Below are 15,380 nucleotides of genomic sequence, written 5' to 3'. Positions count from 1 at the left end.
TAGGGGCAAGAGACGGGATTGAGGGAGGGAGACAGAAGACAGGTGTGACCTGGGGAGAAGAAAAATGAATCAGGGAAGGCCTCCTGGAGCAAATATAATTACCCCAGGGCTTTGAAGATGGGATGAGCTGTGGAGTGATGGATTGGAAAGTTGGCCAAGGAGGGCTCATTTTTTGGAATTACCATTTGTATTTTATTATTGAATATACGATCATTATTCTGTTAACATTATGCTTTCCCGAAACACTATTCTGGGAACTGCTGTAACAGTTTTTATTTCACATCATCTATATTAGCAATTTGAGAAGAGAACCGGAGCTAAATTTAAAATGTTTTTCAGTTGAACTTTTTTATTACTTCATTTATTGTGATATCCACTGTGGTCTTTATTCATATGAATTGCATGAGATAGAAGCGAGCACCTTATTTTAAAAGGACATTTTCAATGCTGATTTCTCACTCAATTTCTCGGTATTCGTTCTGGCAAGGTAAATTTCCAAGGTTTGCAATGCCTTCTGTGGTTGCCATTTTATTATAAGAAAGAGATGGAAAAACCAACCCCTGAGTCCATATGCCTGACATTTTAATAAATGAACTTTCCACCGACAAGCTCAAAGAATATATTACTAAAGCACAAAATTAAGATGGCGTACAGTATATTAACCTTCATTCTGCCACAGTTTGATTACAACGTACCAGGAAAATTTGAAGCAATATGAAGCAAGTTGGAAAATAATTTGATTTCTTCTCATCGGTGAAACTGTTTCTTATTAGACGTTCTCAAATGAAACTGATTTTATGACCCTGGGCCTTAGAAGGTGGGATTAGTTGGCACTTTCATGTCGATTTATTTTTTCTAGCACTACACCGTTTTAAAACTTTTAATGTGGTAATTTTTAGCAACTTCACCTTCAATTTTTCCAAATGCATTTATTTCATATTGAGATGTAGAGTAATAGCAATAATTGCAATATTTGTTAAGCGCTTACTATGTGCCCAGCACTGAACTGTCGGGATAGATAAAAGATAATCAGGTCCTAAATAGAGTTAGGAACGTTACCGTATTGTACTCTCCTAAACATTTTCATTCAATTCAATAGTATTTATTGAGCGCTTACTTTGTGCAGAGCACTGTACTGAGCGCTTGAAATGAACAAGTCGGCAACAGGTAGAGACAGTCCCTGCCGTCTGACGGGCTTACGGTCTAATCGGGGGAGACGGACAGACAGGAACTTACTATAGAGCTGTGTTTACAGAAGACACTTAATAACTGTTACCGATAGGTTGAAAGTGAGAATTCAACCAGATGCAAAACATAATGAGGTTTTTGACAACTACCCATTCCTTTGAAAGGATATCATTTCGATGGAAATGCAAGTAACTGTTGGCTACCCGAGAATATGAAAAAGGTCCCATTTGAATTTGCTGCGAAACATCCATCTCTTTTTTCCGGTAACACGGGGATTGTGTGTTTACAGAATTCTGCACTAAGACGATGCAAACCAAAATCCTTGCCTCTTCCTTACCCCCACACATTCACACAGTCCCTTAGGTGGACTCATTGCATCTAAATGGGTTCACCTTATTGGATTGCTCCCCAGTTCCCTAAAACATTATAGCTGAGATGGATAGTGCAGAAACCTGCAGTGGCAGACAGATTGCTCCGTATAAAGCAGAATATATATAATTGTAAGCGTGTCATGGAGTTGATCAATTTCCATGTAAATGTTTTCTGGAAAATGAATTCATTCACTGGATTACTAAAGAGTGAGATTTGAAAACATCTGTTTTCTAAGTCCCTCAAATTTATTTTAAGCATTAGCATTGCATTCGCTTTAGCAGCTCTTTAAAGGAGTTCACTTTATCGTAGAAAGCTGTGGATCAAAGGAAGTAAATGATTTTGACAGTCATGTATTACCTACTCGACGAAACAAGCCACTAGCCGAGCTGGCATCAGAAAGTTCCCCTTAATCATAGGAGTTTATTCTGTTTAATTGGAACAATCTCATTTCATAAAAGAGATTTACACGATGCGTAGGGGAAAGAGGGTTACATTCAATTCACTTAATTTGTAAATCTGGGGGCAGTAAGGCTAAATCATTCAGATTGTTTAATGGTCTGCTAGATCTGGCTAGGGACCCCGAGATTGTCTTTCCCCCAACCCTTTTTCCATCAGAGAGAAATTAAGCTTACTTGAAGCAATGATCATTTTCAGAAACTCTTTAATCCCCTTCTTGCACTGACTAATAGTGTCCTATTTCAAGGGGCTAGGAGCTATGTTTTGCCTCTTTGGAAGCTATCTTTCTCACCAACTTTAAAGCGTTAGATGGAACAGTTTCAGTGAGCAGCCTTCCCTGTTAGGCTTTTTCCACGTCAAATATTCTGACTCTACTCAGGACATGACGCTGCAATCCTTAATCAATCGATGATATCTATTGAAAACTTACTGTGTGTATAGCAATCAATCACATTTATCGAGTGCTCACTGTCTGCAGAGCACTGTACTAAGTGCTTGGGAGAGTACACTCTAATGGAGTTGGTAGACATGTTCCCTGCCCACAGTGAGCTTTCAGTCTCGAGGATTGCTAACGGTTGCCCATCTAACCGTCGCCCATTCCTCTCCACATTAAGCGGAAACTTCTGACCATCATTTTCACGGCATCCATTCAGTTCTTTTCCCTCTACTCATATTCACTCCTCTCCCAAAGAAATCAGAGCACCCACTTTGCTTCTCTAATACCAACCTACTATTCAGTGTACCTCACTTCCGTCTTTCTCACCTTGCTCATGCCCACAGACCGTCGTTCTCACAATATTCAAAAGCCCTACTAAAATCCCATTCCTCCAATAAACCTTCCCTGACAAACCTCTCAACTCCCCAACTCCTTCGCTCTTCCTTCTGCCTCACTTGGCCATACCCCCAAATCCTTAGTTTAGTATTCACCACCCCGCCTTTTCCTCCCACCTGTAATTTAACGTTTTCCCTGCTAACTTGTAAGCTCCTTAAAGGCAGAGATTTTGTCTACCTAAATAAGTCGCTCTCCCTTAGGCACAAAGTACAATTCTCTGTGCAGAGTAAGTGCCCACATTTAGTCGATTCATTCATTTATAGACAAGCTCTTGTTAAAAATGTATATACTCAAATCGGAGAAGGAAATTTAAGTGTCATATAGTCAGCAAAGGGATGGTAACTTCCAGAATGGTCTCTATGATGGTGGGGAGAGAGGTTATCTTTTTTAGGTTGGGAACAGATCTACTATTGAGGACTGTGATTGCTGTAATAGGAGAGAAAGTTAGAGGAAATGATGTGATTGGGCAGCACATTAAAATCTGCCTTTGAGAGTCCACCCTCCCATTATTAAAGTTTGGTGCTGGAAGCCATCTTAGGGCTACTGTTGAAAATGTAGCAAAGAAAGATAAAATCTATCAAGTGAGGAGTTTATGGTCAAAAGTAAATATTTGTGAGGGAAAGTAAAAAGAGCAGTTTTATCAATCAGTCCATCGATCAGTGGTATTTTCTGAGCACTTACTGTGTGCAGAGTACTATTTAACAAAGTTGGTAGATATATTCCCTGCCCATAAGGAGCTTACAGTCTAGAGGACTGGTTAGGGTTAAATCACTGGGTCAAAATCGCACACCTGTGCCTCTTCTCGGGGGTAAAGAGTGGATGGATATGGTACCTGTCATTTATACTTCCATTTCCTCAGCTATGAAACAGAATTTAGGCAATATTGCTGTATATATGTTGTTTATTAAATTTATGAATTCCCAAATGCTAAACTGCTGCCTTCATGTAAACCTCTTTTCAGCTCTGGCTTGCTGATGACTGCTGGTTTCAAGCAAACTTATATCTAGGTCTTCATCAGGAATATGATTTTGAAGACCAAAGGCCATATTGCTTCAGTGTTATGGTTGGCCATGGGAAGAGCCATTTTTTCAATGTCGAGCTAGGGAGTGAACTGGCTGTGTGGGAAAAATCATTCCAAAGAGCCATTTTCATGGAAGTACAGAGAACAGGGGTAAGTAATGAATTTATCATTTTTTTAAGGAGCTATATTATCTTTGACGTCAAATAGTAGAGACATGGCTTAGAAAATATTGCATCCGTCAAAATAAATGCACCGGTTTACATGCGAGAGCAGATGGGCAGTCGTCTTTCGGACCCCGGTTTATCAAGGCGAACGCACAATTGCAGCATATTTGATAATAATAATAATAATGATGGTATTTGTTAAGTGCTTACTGTGTGTCATCCCGTGTTTTAAGTCTTGGGGTAGATACGAGTTAATCAGGTGGGAGTCCCTGTCCCACATGGGGCTCACAGTCTTAATCCCCATTATTTTAAAAACGAGGTAACAGAGGCACAGAGAAGTTAAGTGACTTGCCCAAGGTCACCCAGCAGACTAGTGGCAAAGCCGGGATTAAAACCCAGGTCCTTCTAACTCCCAGGCCTATGCTCTATCCATTAGACCACACCACTTGTGTACTTGGATGACATAAAGTTTCAGAGAAAAGTAGTCAGTGCTGAAGACAATAATTTAAGGTTTAAAAAATGACACACTTTTTTTTCTGCTGAAGAATTGGATTGTTTGAAAAATCCTGAAAAGGGGAAACTTTCAATCAATCATACTTATTGAGCACTTAGTGTGCGCAGAACACTGTACTAAGTGCTTGGGAGAGTACAGTATAACAATATAACAGACACATTCCCTGCCCACAACAAGTTTACAGTCCAGAGACTTTAAAATCAAATGTTAATGGTGTTACCCTGGCCACTCACAATAACCTGATCACTGTTCTTTTCTATAAGAATTTCCCCAAAATGTCAAGAAAAAAGTTTGTCAGTTTTCAGTTGCAACCACTGATGATTAGGTAAGTACGGTTTGAAGAAAGAACCACTGAATCGGTGAGGGGAAATTAATCACGTAGCCAACAGAAGGGAACAGTTTGAGGTTGAGTCACTAAATGGAAAAGTGGGGTAATCATGTTCATCTCTGTGTAGATCTGATCTTCTTTGTTTTTAGGAGGGTTTATAAAAGCCCTCTGAGGAACAATTTTCTCCTCTCCCATTGTCACTTTCTGAATATTTACTTTAATCACGAGTATTAGTGGAACTTCAAGAAACACCAAACTGGGGCAAAGACCAGCAGCGACAGAAGCGGTGATGACCCTAATAGGACCCAGTAGCGGTAGTTTAAAAACAAAACAAATTACAAAAACCCCAGTATAAAATATGTGTTTCTCTATTCCTGTCTCACATCCATCTTTTGTCTGTCTCTACCTCTGTTCAGCCCTACCTCTCCATCCGCGTCTGTCGTCTTTTTTTGTATCTGCCCCAATTTTTCATAGTGTTTCACTGCCTCAATCATTTCAATCCTCTCTGTCCCTCTGATCTTTCGCATCCTTGTCTTGATGATTCCGTCTCTGGTCCTCTGCCTCTGCCTTTCTCTATTCGCTGATGTCACTGTGGATCCACTCTGACTATTCTCAATGTGACGGTGTGTATGTTTATAATAACAGTGATGGTATTTGTTAAGCGCTTACTATATGCCGAGCACTCTTCTAAGCACTGGTAGATACAAGATTATCAGGTTGTCCCATGTGGGGCTCACAGTCTTCATCCCCATTTTACCGATGAGGTAACTGAGGCACAGAGAAGTGAAGGGACTTGCCCAAGGTCACACAGCAGACAAGTGACGGAGCCGGCATTAGAACCCACATCCTCTGACTCCCAAGCCCGGGCTCTTGCCACTAGGCCATGAAGCTTCTAATCTGGTTGGACACAGTCCCTGCCCCACATGGGGCTCAACAGTCTCAATCCCCATTTTACAGATGATGTAACTGAGGCCCGGAGAAGTGAAGTGACTTGCTCAAGGTCACACGGCAGACAGGCGGCGGAGCTGGGATTAGAACTTCTATGCCGAGCACTATACTAAGCGTTTGGGAGAGTCCAACACATTATAAGAGACACATTTCCTGTCCAGAGCGAGCCCTCCGTCTAGAGGGGATCCTAATCAAGTCGGATGGAAATGAAGGTCTTTTCTATATGGATGTTAGACTTCTTCTCCTCTTTCAAGATATTCTTAATCCAACTTGGGGAAAAATGATCATTTACCAGCAATTCCTACTAACCTCTTACAGTTCCATTAGCTTCTTTTGATTCACTTTGAGTGAAGATATGTAATTCAAAACCTCTCAGGATATTGAAGTGGGTAAGTGTTAGTACCATTGATTTCCTAACTGAGGAGCGCTGATAGGTTTCTTCAGGCCTTTGTCTTTTTGTTGTCATCTACCGGTTAAGCGACCCCCTCCCACCCATGTATCAACCCAAAAGATACTTCTCAGATGTTTATTCATACCCATCTGCATCATTTGTATAATTAACTCTCTATTCAATTATTTATTCTGATTTCTCTGCGAGTATTTATAGGCCTGCCTCCCCCGTTGGAGCCAGGACTGAGTCTCCTGTCTGTTATACCTTCTCAAGTGCTTCATGATAACAATTTATAGAGCACTTAATATGTGTCAAATACTGTGCTAAATGCCAGGGGAGATACAAACCGATCCGCGCTTAGTCGGAGGTACCGCTACAAAATTTAATTAGATAATGGTCGATCTATTCATCATGGATAATGATCACTCTCTGGCATGTCAGAACAAGATATATTTGGGGGCAAAAGGGTGAGAAAAAAAGCACTCTGAAAATTAAGTGGTTTTGCTATCCTTAACGAGACTGAACTTTATCTTTGGGTGAGCGTTGGGTTGAAGAGACTGGTTTGTTCCGGACTGTTCCACGTGGTTCTTACAAAACTGAAATCCTAAAATTTATTCCCTGGTAAAGCAGGCCCTGATTTTGGTTCTTAATGTTGATCAGAATATCTGCTCAGTCTCTCATCTTCTGGGTTCGCAACGACATGGCATATTAGAGAGAAGCAGTGTGGCTTAGTGGAAAGTGCAGGGGCTTGGGAGTCCGAGGTCATGGGTTCTAATCCCAGCTCCTCCACTTGTCAGCTGTGGGACTTTGGGCAAGTCTCTTAAAAACAATAATAATAATAATGATGGTATTTGTTACTTCTCTGTGCCTCAGTTACCTTATCTGTAAAATGGGGATTAAGACTGTGAGCCCCACGTGGGACAACTCTTGTATCTACCCCAACTCTTAGAACATTGCTTGGCACATAGTAAGCGCTTAACAAATACCATCATTGTTATTATTGTTATTATTATATCTCTCTTTGTTGTTGTTTTTTTGGAGGAGGACATGTATTAGCTAAGTACTCACTATGTACCAAACACTGTGTTATGCCCTGGGGTAGATACAAACACAGTTCAGATCCAGTCCCTGTCCCACTTTGGGCTCACAATCTGAGTAGGAGGAAGAACAGGCTTTTAAGCCCTGTTTTTATAGATGAGGAAACCGAGGCACAAAAAAGCCAAGTGATTTATAATAATGTTGGTATTTGTTAAGCGCTTACTATGTGCAGAACACTGTTCTAAGCGCTGGGGGAGATTCAGGGGAATCAGGTCGTCCCACGTGAGGCTCACAGTCAATCCCCATTTTCCAGATGAGGTAACTGAGGCCCAGAGAAGTGAAGTGACTCGCCCACGGTCACACAGCTGACAAGTGGCAGAGCCGGGAGTCGAACCCATGACCTCTGACTCCGAAGCCCGGGCTCTTTCCACTGAGCCACGCTGCATTTATCCAAGGTAACGTAGCAGACAAGTGCCAGAGCTGGGATTAGAACCCAGGTCCCGGCTCGGTGATTTTTTCACTAGGTCACACTCTTTCCCCGGACCGACCACTGCTATTGCACACTGTTTGTGTGGGACTATATAAAACATTGCTCCTGACTCCTCTGCTTGTGGTTTCGGCTTGTGATTGTTCCATCGCAGCGGCAGTGTGGGTAAACTGTAGTCATCCATTTCTTAGCACATTCCACCTAATATGACAATGTTGCGTTATGAGCGGCACTGTTGTGATGTTTTTGGCTGATCCTCTTCTGGTAATCTATGATTTATGACCCTATTTTCCAGGAGACCCAAGAGAAAACAGCATCAGCTCTGTCCACACTAACAGAAGCAACACAAAAAAAGAAAATCTTTTCTGTGTCCAGTGTGGCCAGGCCTGTGGATCCCACAGTGGCCTTTTCAGTCAATGGGCCCTCAGTCAGTCATATTTATTGAGCACTTATTATAATAATAATAATGATGGTATTTGTTAAGTGCTTACTATGTGCCAAGCACTGTTCTAAGCACTGGGGGGGGGGGGATACAAGGTAATCAGGTTGTGTGACCCAGGGTTCACAGTCTTCACCCCCATTTTACAGTTGAGGGAACTGAGGCACAGAGGGGTTAAGCGACTCGCCCAAAATCATCCAGCTGACCAGTGGCAGGGCTAGGATTAGAACCCATGACCTTCTGACTCCCAAGCCCGGGCTCTTTCCACTGAGCCAAGCTTCTCCACGCTGCAGAGCACTAGACAGTGCACTTGGTAGAGTAAAATATGGCAATATAACCGACACATTCCCTTCCCACAGCGAGCTTACAATCTAGAGGAGGAGATAGACGTGGATGGAAATAAATAATATTACAGATTTGTACGTAAGTGCCGTGGGGCTGGGTGGGGAGATGGATAAAGGGACAAGTCAAGGCAACCCAAAAAGAAAAAGGGAGAAGAGGAAAGGAGGGCTCAGTCGGGGAAGGCCTCTTGGAGGAGATGTCCTTCCGGTAAGACTTTGAAGGAGGGGAAAGTCACTGTCTGTAGGATATGAGGAGGGAGGGCGTTCAGATCAGAGACAGGATGTGGGAGAGAGGTTGGCGGCGAGACAGCTGAGATGGAGGTAGAGTGAGAAGCTTGGCATTAGAGGAGCGAAGCGTGCGGGCTGAGTTGTAGTAGGAGAGTAGCGAGGCGAGGGAGGAGGGGGGCGAGGGGATTGACTGCTTTGAAGCCGATGGTGAGGAGTTTCTGTGGAGGTGTGCGGCCAACCACTCGAGGTTCTTGAGGTGTGGGGAAGTGTGGCCTGGAAATTTTTTCTAGATAAATGATCTGGGCAGCGGGGTGAAGTAGGGACTGGGGTTGGGACAAGGAGCACTCTTGGGTGAATAAAGAAGGATAACTCCAGTGATAGAGGTCACGGGTTCAAATGCCGGCTCTGCCACTTGGCAGCTGTGTGACTCTGGGCAGGTCGCTTCACTTCTCTGCGCCTCAGTTCCCTCATCTGTAAAACGGGGATGAAGACTGTGAGCCTCACGTGGGACGACCTGATGACCCTGTATCTCCTCCAGCGCTTAGGAGACAGTGCTCTGCACATAGGAAGCGCTTAACAAATACCAACATTATCATTCTTAGTAGTAGTTGAATTTGAGCACCTACTTGGTGTTGTACACTGTCCTAGCTGCTTGGGAAGTATAGAGTAATAAAGCGATCCATCCCCTACTCCCAAGGAGCTTATACACTCCTTTTAAGCGGAGTCACTAAAGTGGAGTTAAGTGGAGACAAAGATGATGATGAATATGCTCTGATGTCTGTGGTGAGCTCAATTCTCCACTCTCTAGGAGGTTTAATAATGAATGAGGACTTATAATAATAATTGTACCACAGTAATTGTGGTATTTATTAAGCACTTACTAAGGACTTAGAATAATAACTGTACCACAGTAATTGTGGTATTTATTAAGCACTTACTATGGGCCAAGCACTATTCTAAACACCAGGGTAGATACAAGATAATCTGGTTGGACACAGTCCCTGTCCCACATAAGGGTTCACAATCTAAGTAGGGGGGAGTAGGATTTAACCCCCATTTAACGGATGAAGAAACTGAGGCACAGAGCAGTTTAAGTGACTCGCCCAGTGTCGCACACAGCAGACAGAGCTGGGATTAGAATCCAGTGACCGACTCCAGGATGGTGCTCTTTCCACTAACCCACACTTCTTCCCAGGCTTCCGCTTGGTTTGGTACGAAGTTTCATACACTGAAAGCTATTATCCTCTTTTCCGTCTCTTTCTGCCGCCTGTCAGCTGTGTGACTGTGGGCAAGCCACTTCACTTCTCTGTGCCTCAGTTCCCTCATCTGTAAAATGGGGATTAACTGTGAGCCCCACGTGGGACCACCTGATTACCCTGTATCTTACCCCAGCGCTTAGAACAGTGCTCGGCACATAGTAAGCGCTTAACAAATACCAACATTATCATTATCATTATTATTATTATTATGTGTCTATCAGTGCTTTATTCGCCACTGAGATACCCATATAGCAAATTCAGATTTTCGTTGCTCATTTTAATTTTATTTTTCTGTAGCTTGCATTTTCTAGGTGCAGACTGGAACACAGTAGCAGTTGACACTACTTGATGAGTTCTATAAAGTGGATTATAAATCAATTTAATCCTCTTGCAAAGTGCTTTTAAAGTACAGTCACCAGAGAATAATAGCTTCTGATAGATTAAGGGGCATTTGTTAATGATGATGTTGGTATTTGTTAAGCGCTTACTCTGTGCAGAGCACTGTTCTAAGCGCTGGGGGAGATACAGGGTAATCAGGTTGTCCCACGTGAGACTCACAGTTAATCCCCGTTTTACAGATGTGGTAACTGAGGCACAGAGAAGTGAAGTGACTTGCCCACAGTCACACAGCTGAATGTACATAGCCTGTCGAGTTTAGTTTCCCAGAAGAAAACTAGCTTAGCCTCTTGCTATGGTAGCAAGCATGGCTGAACAATAGTCATGGGAAATGGGAAAAGTCTGAATGCCAAATATAGAAAAGTGTTCCAACTAATAATAATAATAATGATAACTACGGTACTTGTTAAACACTTCCTATATACTAAGCGCTGATGGTTACAAGCAAATCGGGTTGGACGCAGTCCCTTTCCCGTGTGGGGCTCACAGTCTCAATCCCCATTTTACAAATGAGGTAACTGAGGCCCAGAGAAATGAAGTGACTTGCCTAAGGTCACACAGCGGATGTGTGGTGGAGTCGGGATTAGAACCCATGACCTTCTGACTCCCAGGCTCTTCTCTGTGCATCGTAACTCCATAGGGCCGTGTGATGCCTTCTTCCTGATGCTTCAATATATTTTATTTATACGAAATATTTCAGAACAAACAAAATATCGCGCATATTTCCATTACCGGCTTTGAAAATCCTCCACTAAGCATCTTTAAAGTACCCTTTAATTCCGACGCAAGTTCCCGGCTACTCTTCGGTGGTTTGCTCTCTGGCTTTCAGCTGTGTCCATCTTGGCAGTATCTTCAAGCTTGTCACACAGTTGAAGCCTTCTTTTACGTTAGCCTGTACCTGCTCTCAACTCTCCCTCGAAAACAGTACACCTTCTCAAGTGTTTTGAAAAATCTTCCACAAGCAGAACCTAGGCAAAGGATTGACTGTGTTTATGAGAAGAAGAAAAAAATTGGAAAGAAACTTGGGCTGTCGTGTATCGCCTGGAATCGCGATAAACACAGATAGATATGATGATAATGTTGGTATTTGTTAAGCCCTTACTATGTGCAGAGCACTGTTCTAAGCGCTGGGGAAGATACGGAGTCATCAGGTTGTCCCACAAGAGGCTCACAGTTAATCCCCATTTTACAGATGAGGGAACTGAGGCGCAGAGAAGTGAAGTGACTCGCCCACAGTCACACAGCTGACAAGTGGCAGAGCTGGGATTCGAACCCATGACCTCTGACTCCCAAGTCCGGGCTCTTTCCACTGAGCCAAGCTGCTTCTCGGGGGAGCCTCGGAGTCTCTCCTGCGTGTAATGCTTTGGAATCACGTGAATGATTGGCTTCACGCTGGAAGGAATTGAAACCCTAACAGAGCCTGGCATGAAAATGTCCTGGAATGCACATTAATGAACCATAAAATCAGTGGAACATCTCTCTGAAATTGAAAAAAATCTTACAGTTGCCCAGATCGAACTGTAGAGATGGTGAGAAATAGCATCCCAGATCCCGGTGTGTACCTTTTAAAGTGAAAGCAATTTCTGGGCCTTCTTCAGGTCTGATGGAGGACAGAAGCAGGACTCATCCCATTCAAGCTACTTTATGTGCCTCGGGGTGGGAACTGATTTCGGGATATTCCTCCGGCCCTTTTCCAACCCAGGATGTGCGTCAGGGAAAGTTGGAGTGGAAAGTGACAGCACGGCAGAGAGCAATCTCACATATACACCGTGTGGAAAAGTTGGTCACTATGTATTTGTTTTAAATATTTGGAAATGAGGCAATTGACAGTTATTGAAATAACTCAAAAACCACTAGGGGGATTGAAAAGGCCAATTGGGATGAACAGACCCAAATATGCATATAATAATGATAATGGTATTTGTTAAGCGCTCACTATGTGTCTGGCACTGTTCTAAGCGCCGGGGTTAGATACCAGCTAACCGGGTCCCATATAGGGCTCACAGTCTTAATCCCCGTTTGGCAGATGAGGTAACTGAGGCATAGAGAAGTGAAGTGACTTGTCCAAGGTCACACAGCAGACAAGTGTGACAGAGCTGGGGTTAGACTCCAGGTCTTTCTGACTCCCAGGCCCGTGCTCTATCCACTAGGCCACGCTGCTTCTCAGCCTGTCCCCGGGGGACAGTAAAGATTGTCTTTCGGTGATGGGCCGGTCGGCTCAAGCCCAACCGACCCCGTGCCCGCGCCGGTAGGCGATACGCGTTTTCACACGTGCCTCTGCCCCTCGGCACGAACCCTTCTTTGTTGCCAACGTAAGTTTCTAGCGGACCTCGCTCTGCCGTCCTCCTTCTATAAATATACGACCCTAATATAGACTCTCACAGGACTCTGGCTAACACAGGCTACTTCCCCTAAGGCAGAGGATACAGATAATAATGTTGGTATTTGTTAAGCGCTGTACTATGTGCAGAGCACTGTTCATTCATTCACTCATTCAATAGTATTTATTGAGCGCTTACTATGTGCAGAGCACTGGACTAAGCGCTTGGAATGGACAAATCGGTAGCAGACAGAGACGGTCCCTGCCCTTTGACGGGCTTAAGCGCTGGGGTGGATACAGGGTAATCGGGTCGTCCCACGTGAGGCTCACAGTTAATCCCCGTTTTACAGACGAGGTAACTGAGGCACAGAGAAGTGAAGTGACTTGCCCACAGTCACCCAGCTGACAGGTGGCAGAGCCGGGATTCGAACCGCACTACACAGTACACAGATACACACTGCACAGTACCCAATTACAAGCTGTGTCAGTGCGTACCTTCACATGTCCCACTGTCCTTTCTGGTTTTTCCCAGTGACGTTCTGGCCCAACTCACAGCCTAGCTACGTTACCCCAGTCAATCAGTCGATTAACGGTCTCTATTGACCGTTTACTAGGTGTAGAGCACTGTACTAAGCGCTTGGGGGACTACAATACAGTAGAAGCAGCATGGCTCAGCGGAAAGAGCCCGGGCTTCGGAGTCATGGGTTCATGGGTTCGAATCCCAGTTCCGCCACTTGTCTGCTGTGTGACCGTGGGCGAGTCACTTCACTTCTCTGTGCCTCAGTTACCTCATCTGTCAAATGGGGATTAACCGTGAGCCTCACGTGGGCCGACCTGATGACCCTGTATCTACCCCAGCGCTTAGAACGGTGCTCTGCACGTAGTAAGCGCTTGACAAATACCAACATTAATTAGTTAACAGAGTTGGTAGATACACGATCCCTGCTTTATCTCCTGTACCCGTCAACTTCAATGCCCTGGGGTGTATTTCTGGTATTTAACACAGGCCACTTCACGGAGTGTCCTTGAGTACTTGGCCCTCACCTCTCCTTGCAGCACGGCGTAGTGGATAGAGCACGGGCCTGGGAGTCAGAAGATCACGGGTCCTATGTCCGGGTCTGCCACTTGTCTGCTGCGTGATCCTGGACAAGTCACTTCATTTTTCTGGGCCTCAGTTACCTCATCTGTAAAACAAGGATTGGGACTTTGAGCCCCACGTGGGACGGACACTGTGTCCAACCCCATTTGATTGTATCCACCCCAGGGCTTAGTACGGTGCCTGGCACATAGTAAGCACTTAATAAATGCCATAATTATCATTATTATTATACCCAGTGAGTGCTCATTAAATGTAATTAATAATAACGGTATTTGTTAAGCGCTTACAATGTGCAGAGCACTGTTCTAAGCGCTGGGGTGGATACAGGGTCATCCGATTGTCCCGCGTAGGGCTCACATTTTTTTTTTTAAAATCTCCGTTTTTACAGATGAGGTAACTAAGGCACAGAGAAGTGAAGTTACTTGCCCAGGGTCACACAGCAGACAAGTGGCAGAGTCAGGATTAGAACCTACCACCTCTGACTCCCAAGCCCGTGCTCTTTCCACTAAGCCACACTGCTGGTCATTACAATAGTAATTCCAATTACTATTTCCACTACAAGTACTTTCCACAGCAAGTACTCCTCCTACACGCTCTCTTTTTGCCACCGTACAAGTCGTTGCTGATGTTCTGGTTCGAAAATATTTTTACTTTCACCCTGAATAACATCCCATGGCTTCCTTGAAGAAATAAGGGGGACAGCAAACCACACTGTTAGGTAAAACTCGGCCCTCTAATAAATGTTCCCCTTGGAAATAGTTTTTAAAATCTTTGTTCCTCAGCGAAAACAGTTTTAAATTGAATCAGTAAAGTTGGGGGAAGTCACACTGCTCTCTGAACTGAGAAAGAATTGATTGATGCATATTATTTTTATTTTTCACAATGCTTAATAATAATGATGCAGTTACTACGAATGATAATATTGAATGCTTACTATGTACTTTTTAAGCACCCTGCTCATCCAGGGCTTAGAACAGTGCATTGCACATAGTCAGCGCTTAAATGCCATAATTATTATCATCAGATTACAAACAGTGCCTGTTCTACATGGCACTTATAGCCTAAGCGGGAGAAAGAAGATCTTTTCATCTACGTTTTGCAGGTGAGGAAACTGAAATTCAGATAAGTGACTTGTCCAAGGTCACACAGCAGACAAGTGATAGCACTTTTAGTCCTGGATCTGCTACTTACCTTTTATGTGACCTCGAGCAAGTCACTCAACTTCTCTGTGCCTCAGTTACCTCATCTGTAAAATGAGGACTGTGACTGGGAGCCCATGTGGGACTGTATCAAACTTGATTATCTCTTATCTACCCAAATACACAGCGTGGCTCAGAAGAGCCTGGGCTTCGGAGTCAGAGGTCATGAGTTCGACTCCCGGCTCTGCCACTTGTCAGCTGTGTGACTGTGGGCGAGTCACTTCACTTCTCTGGGCCTCAGTTCCCTCATCTGTAAAATGGGGATTAACCGTGAGCCTCACGTGGGACGACCTGATTACCCTGTATCTCCCCCAGCGCTTAGAACGGTGCTCGGCACATAGTAAGCGCTTAACAAATACC

The 15,380-nt window shown here is 43.9% G+C and overlaps 1 protein-coding gene across 3 annotated transcripts in view; it reads left to right on the top strand.

Moving 5' to 3' along the window:
* The window catches only part of SNTG2 (syntrophin gamma 2), a 221,672-nt gene that overhangs the window by 164,344 nt on the left and 41,948 nt on the right, over positions 1–15,380 (top strand). For all 3 annotated transcript variants that reach the window (XM_007673306.3, XM_029049964.2, XM_039910428.1), the window contains exon 14: positions 3,810–4,019. In XM_007673306.3, coding sequence (XP_007671496.1) covers positions 3,810–4,019 — 210 coding nt within the window. The remainder of the gene's footprint in view (positions 1–3,809; positions 4,020–15,380) is intronic.

The sequence above is a fragment of the Ornithorhynchus anatinus genome, chromosome X1 (assembly GCF_004115215.2).
Source record: "Ornithorhynchus anatinus isolate Pmale09 chromosome X1, mOrnAna1.pri.v4, whole genome shotgun sequence".
NCBI lineage: Eukaryota > Metazoa > Chordata > Mammalia > Monotremata > Ornithorhynchidae > Ornithorhynchus > Ornithorhynchus anatinus.
Note: the sequence above shows the minus strand (reverse complement) of the source record. Positions and strands in the feature narration are given on the sequence as shown.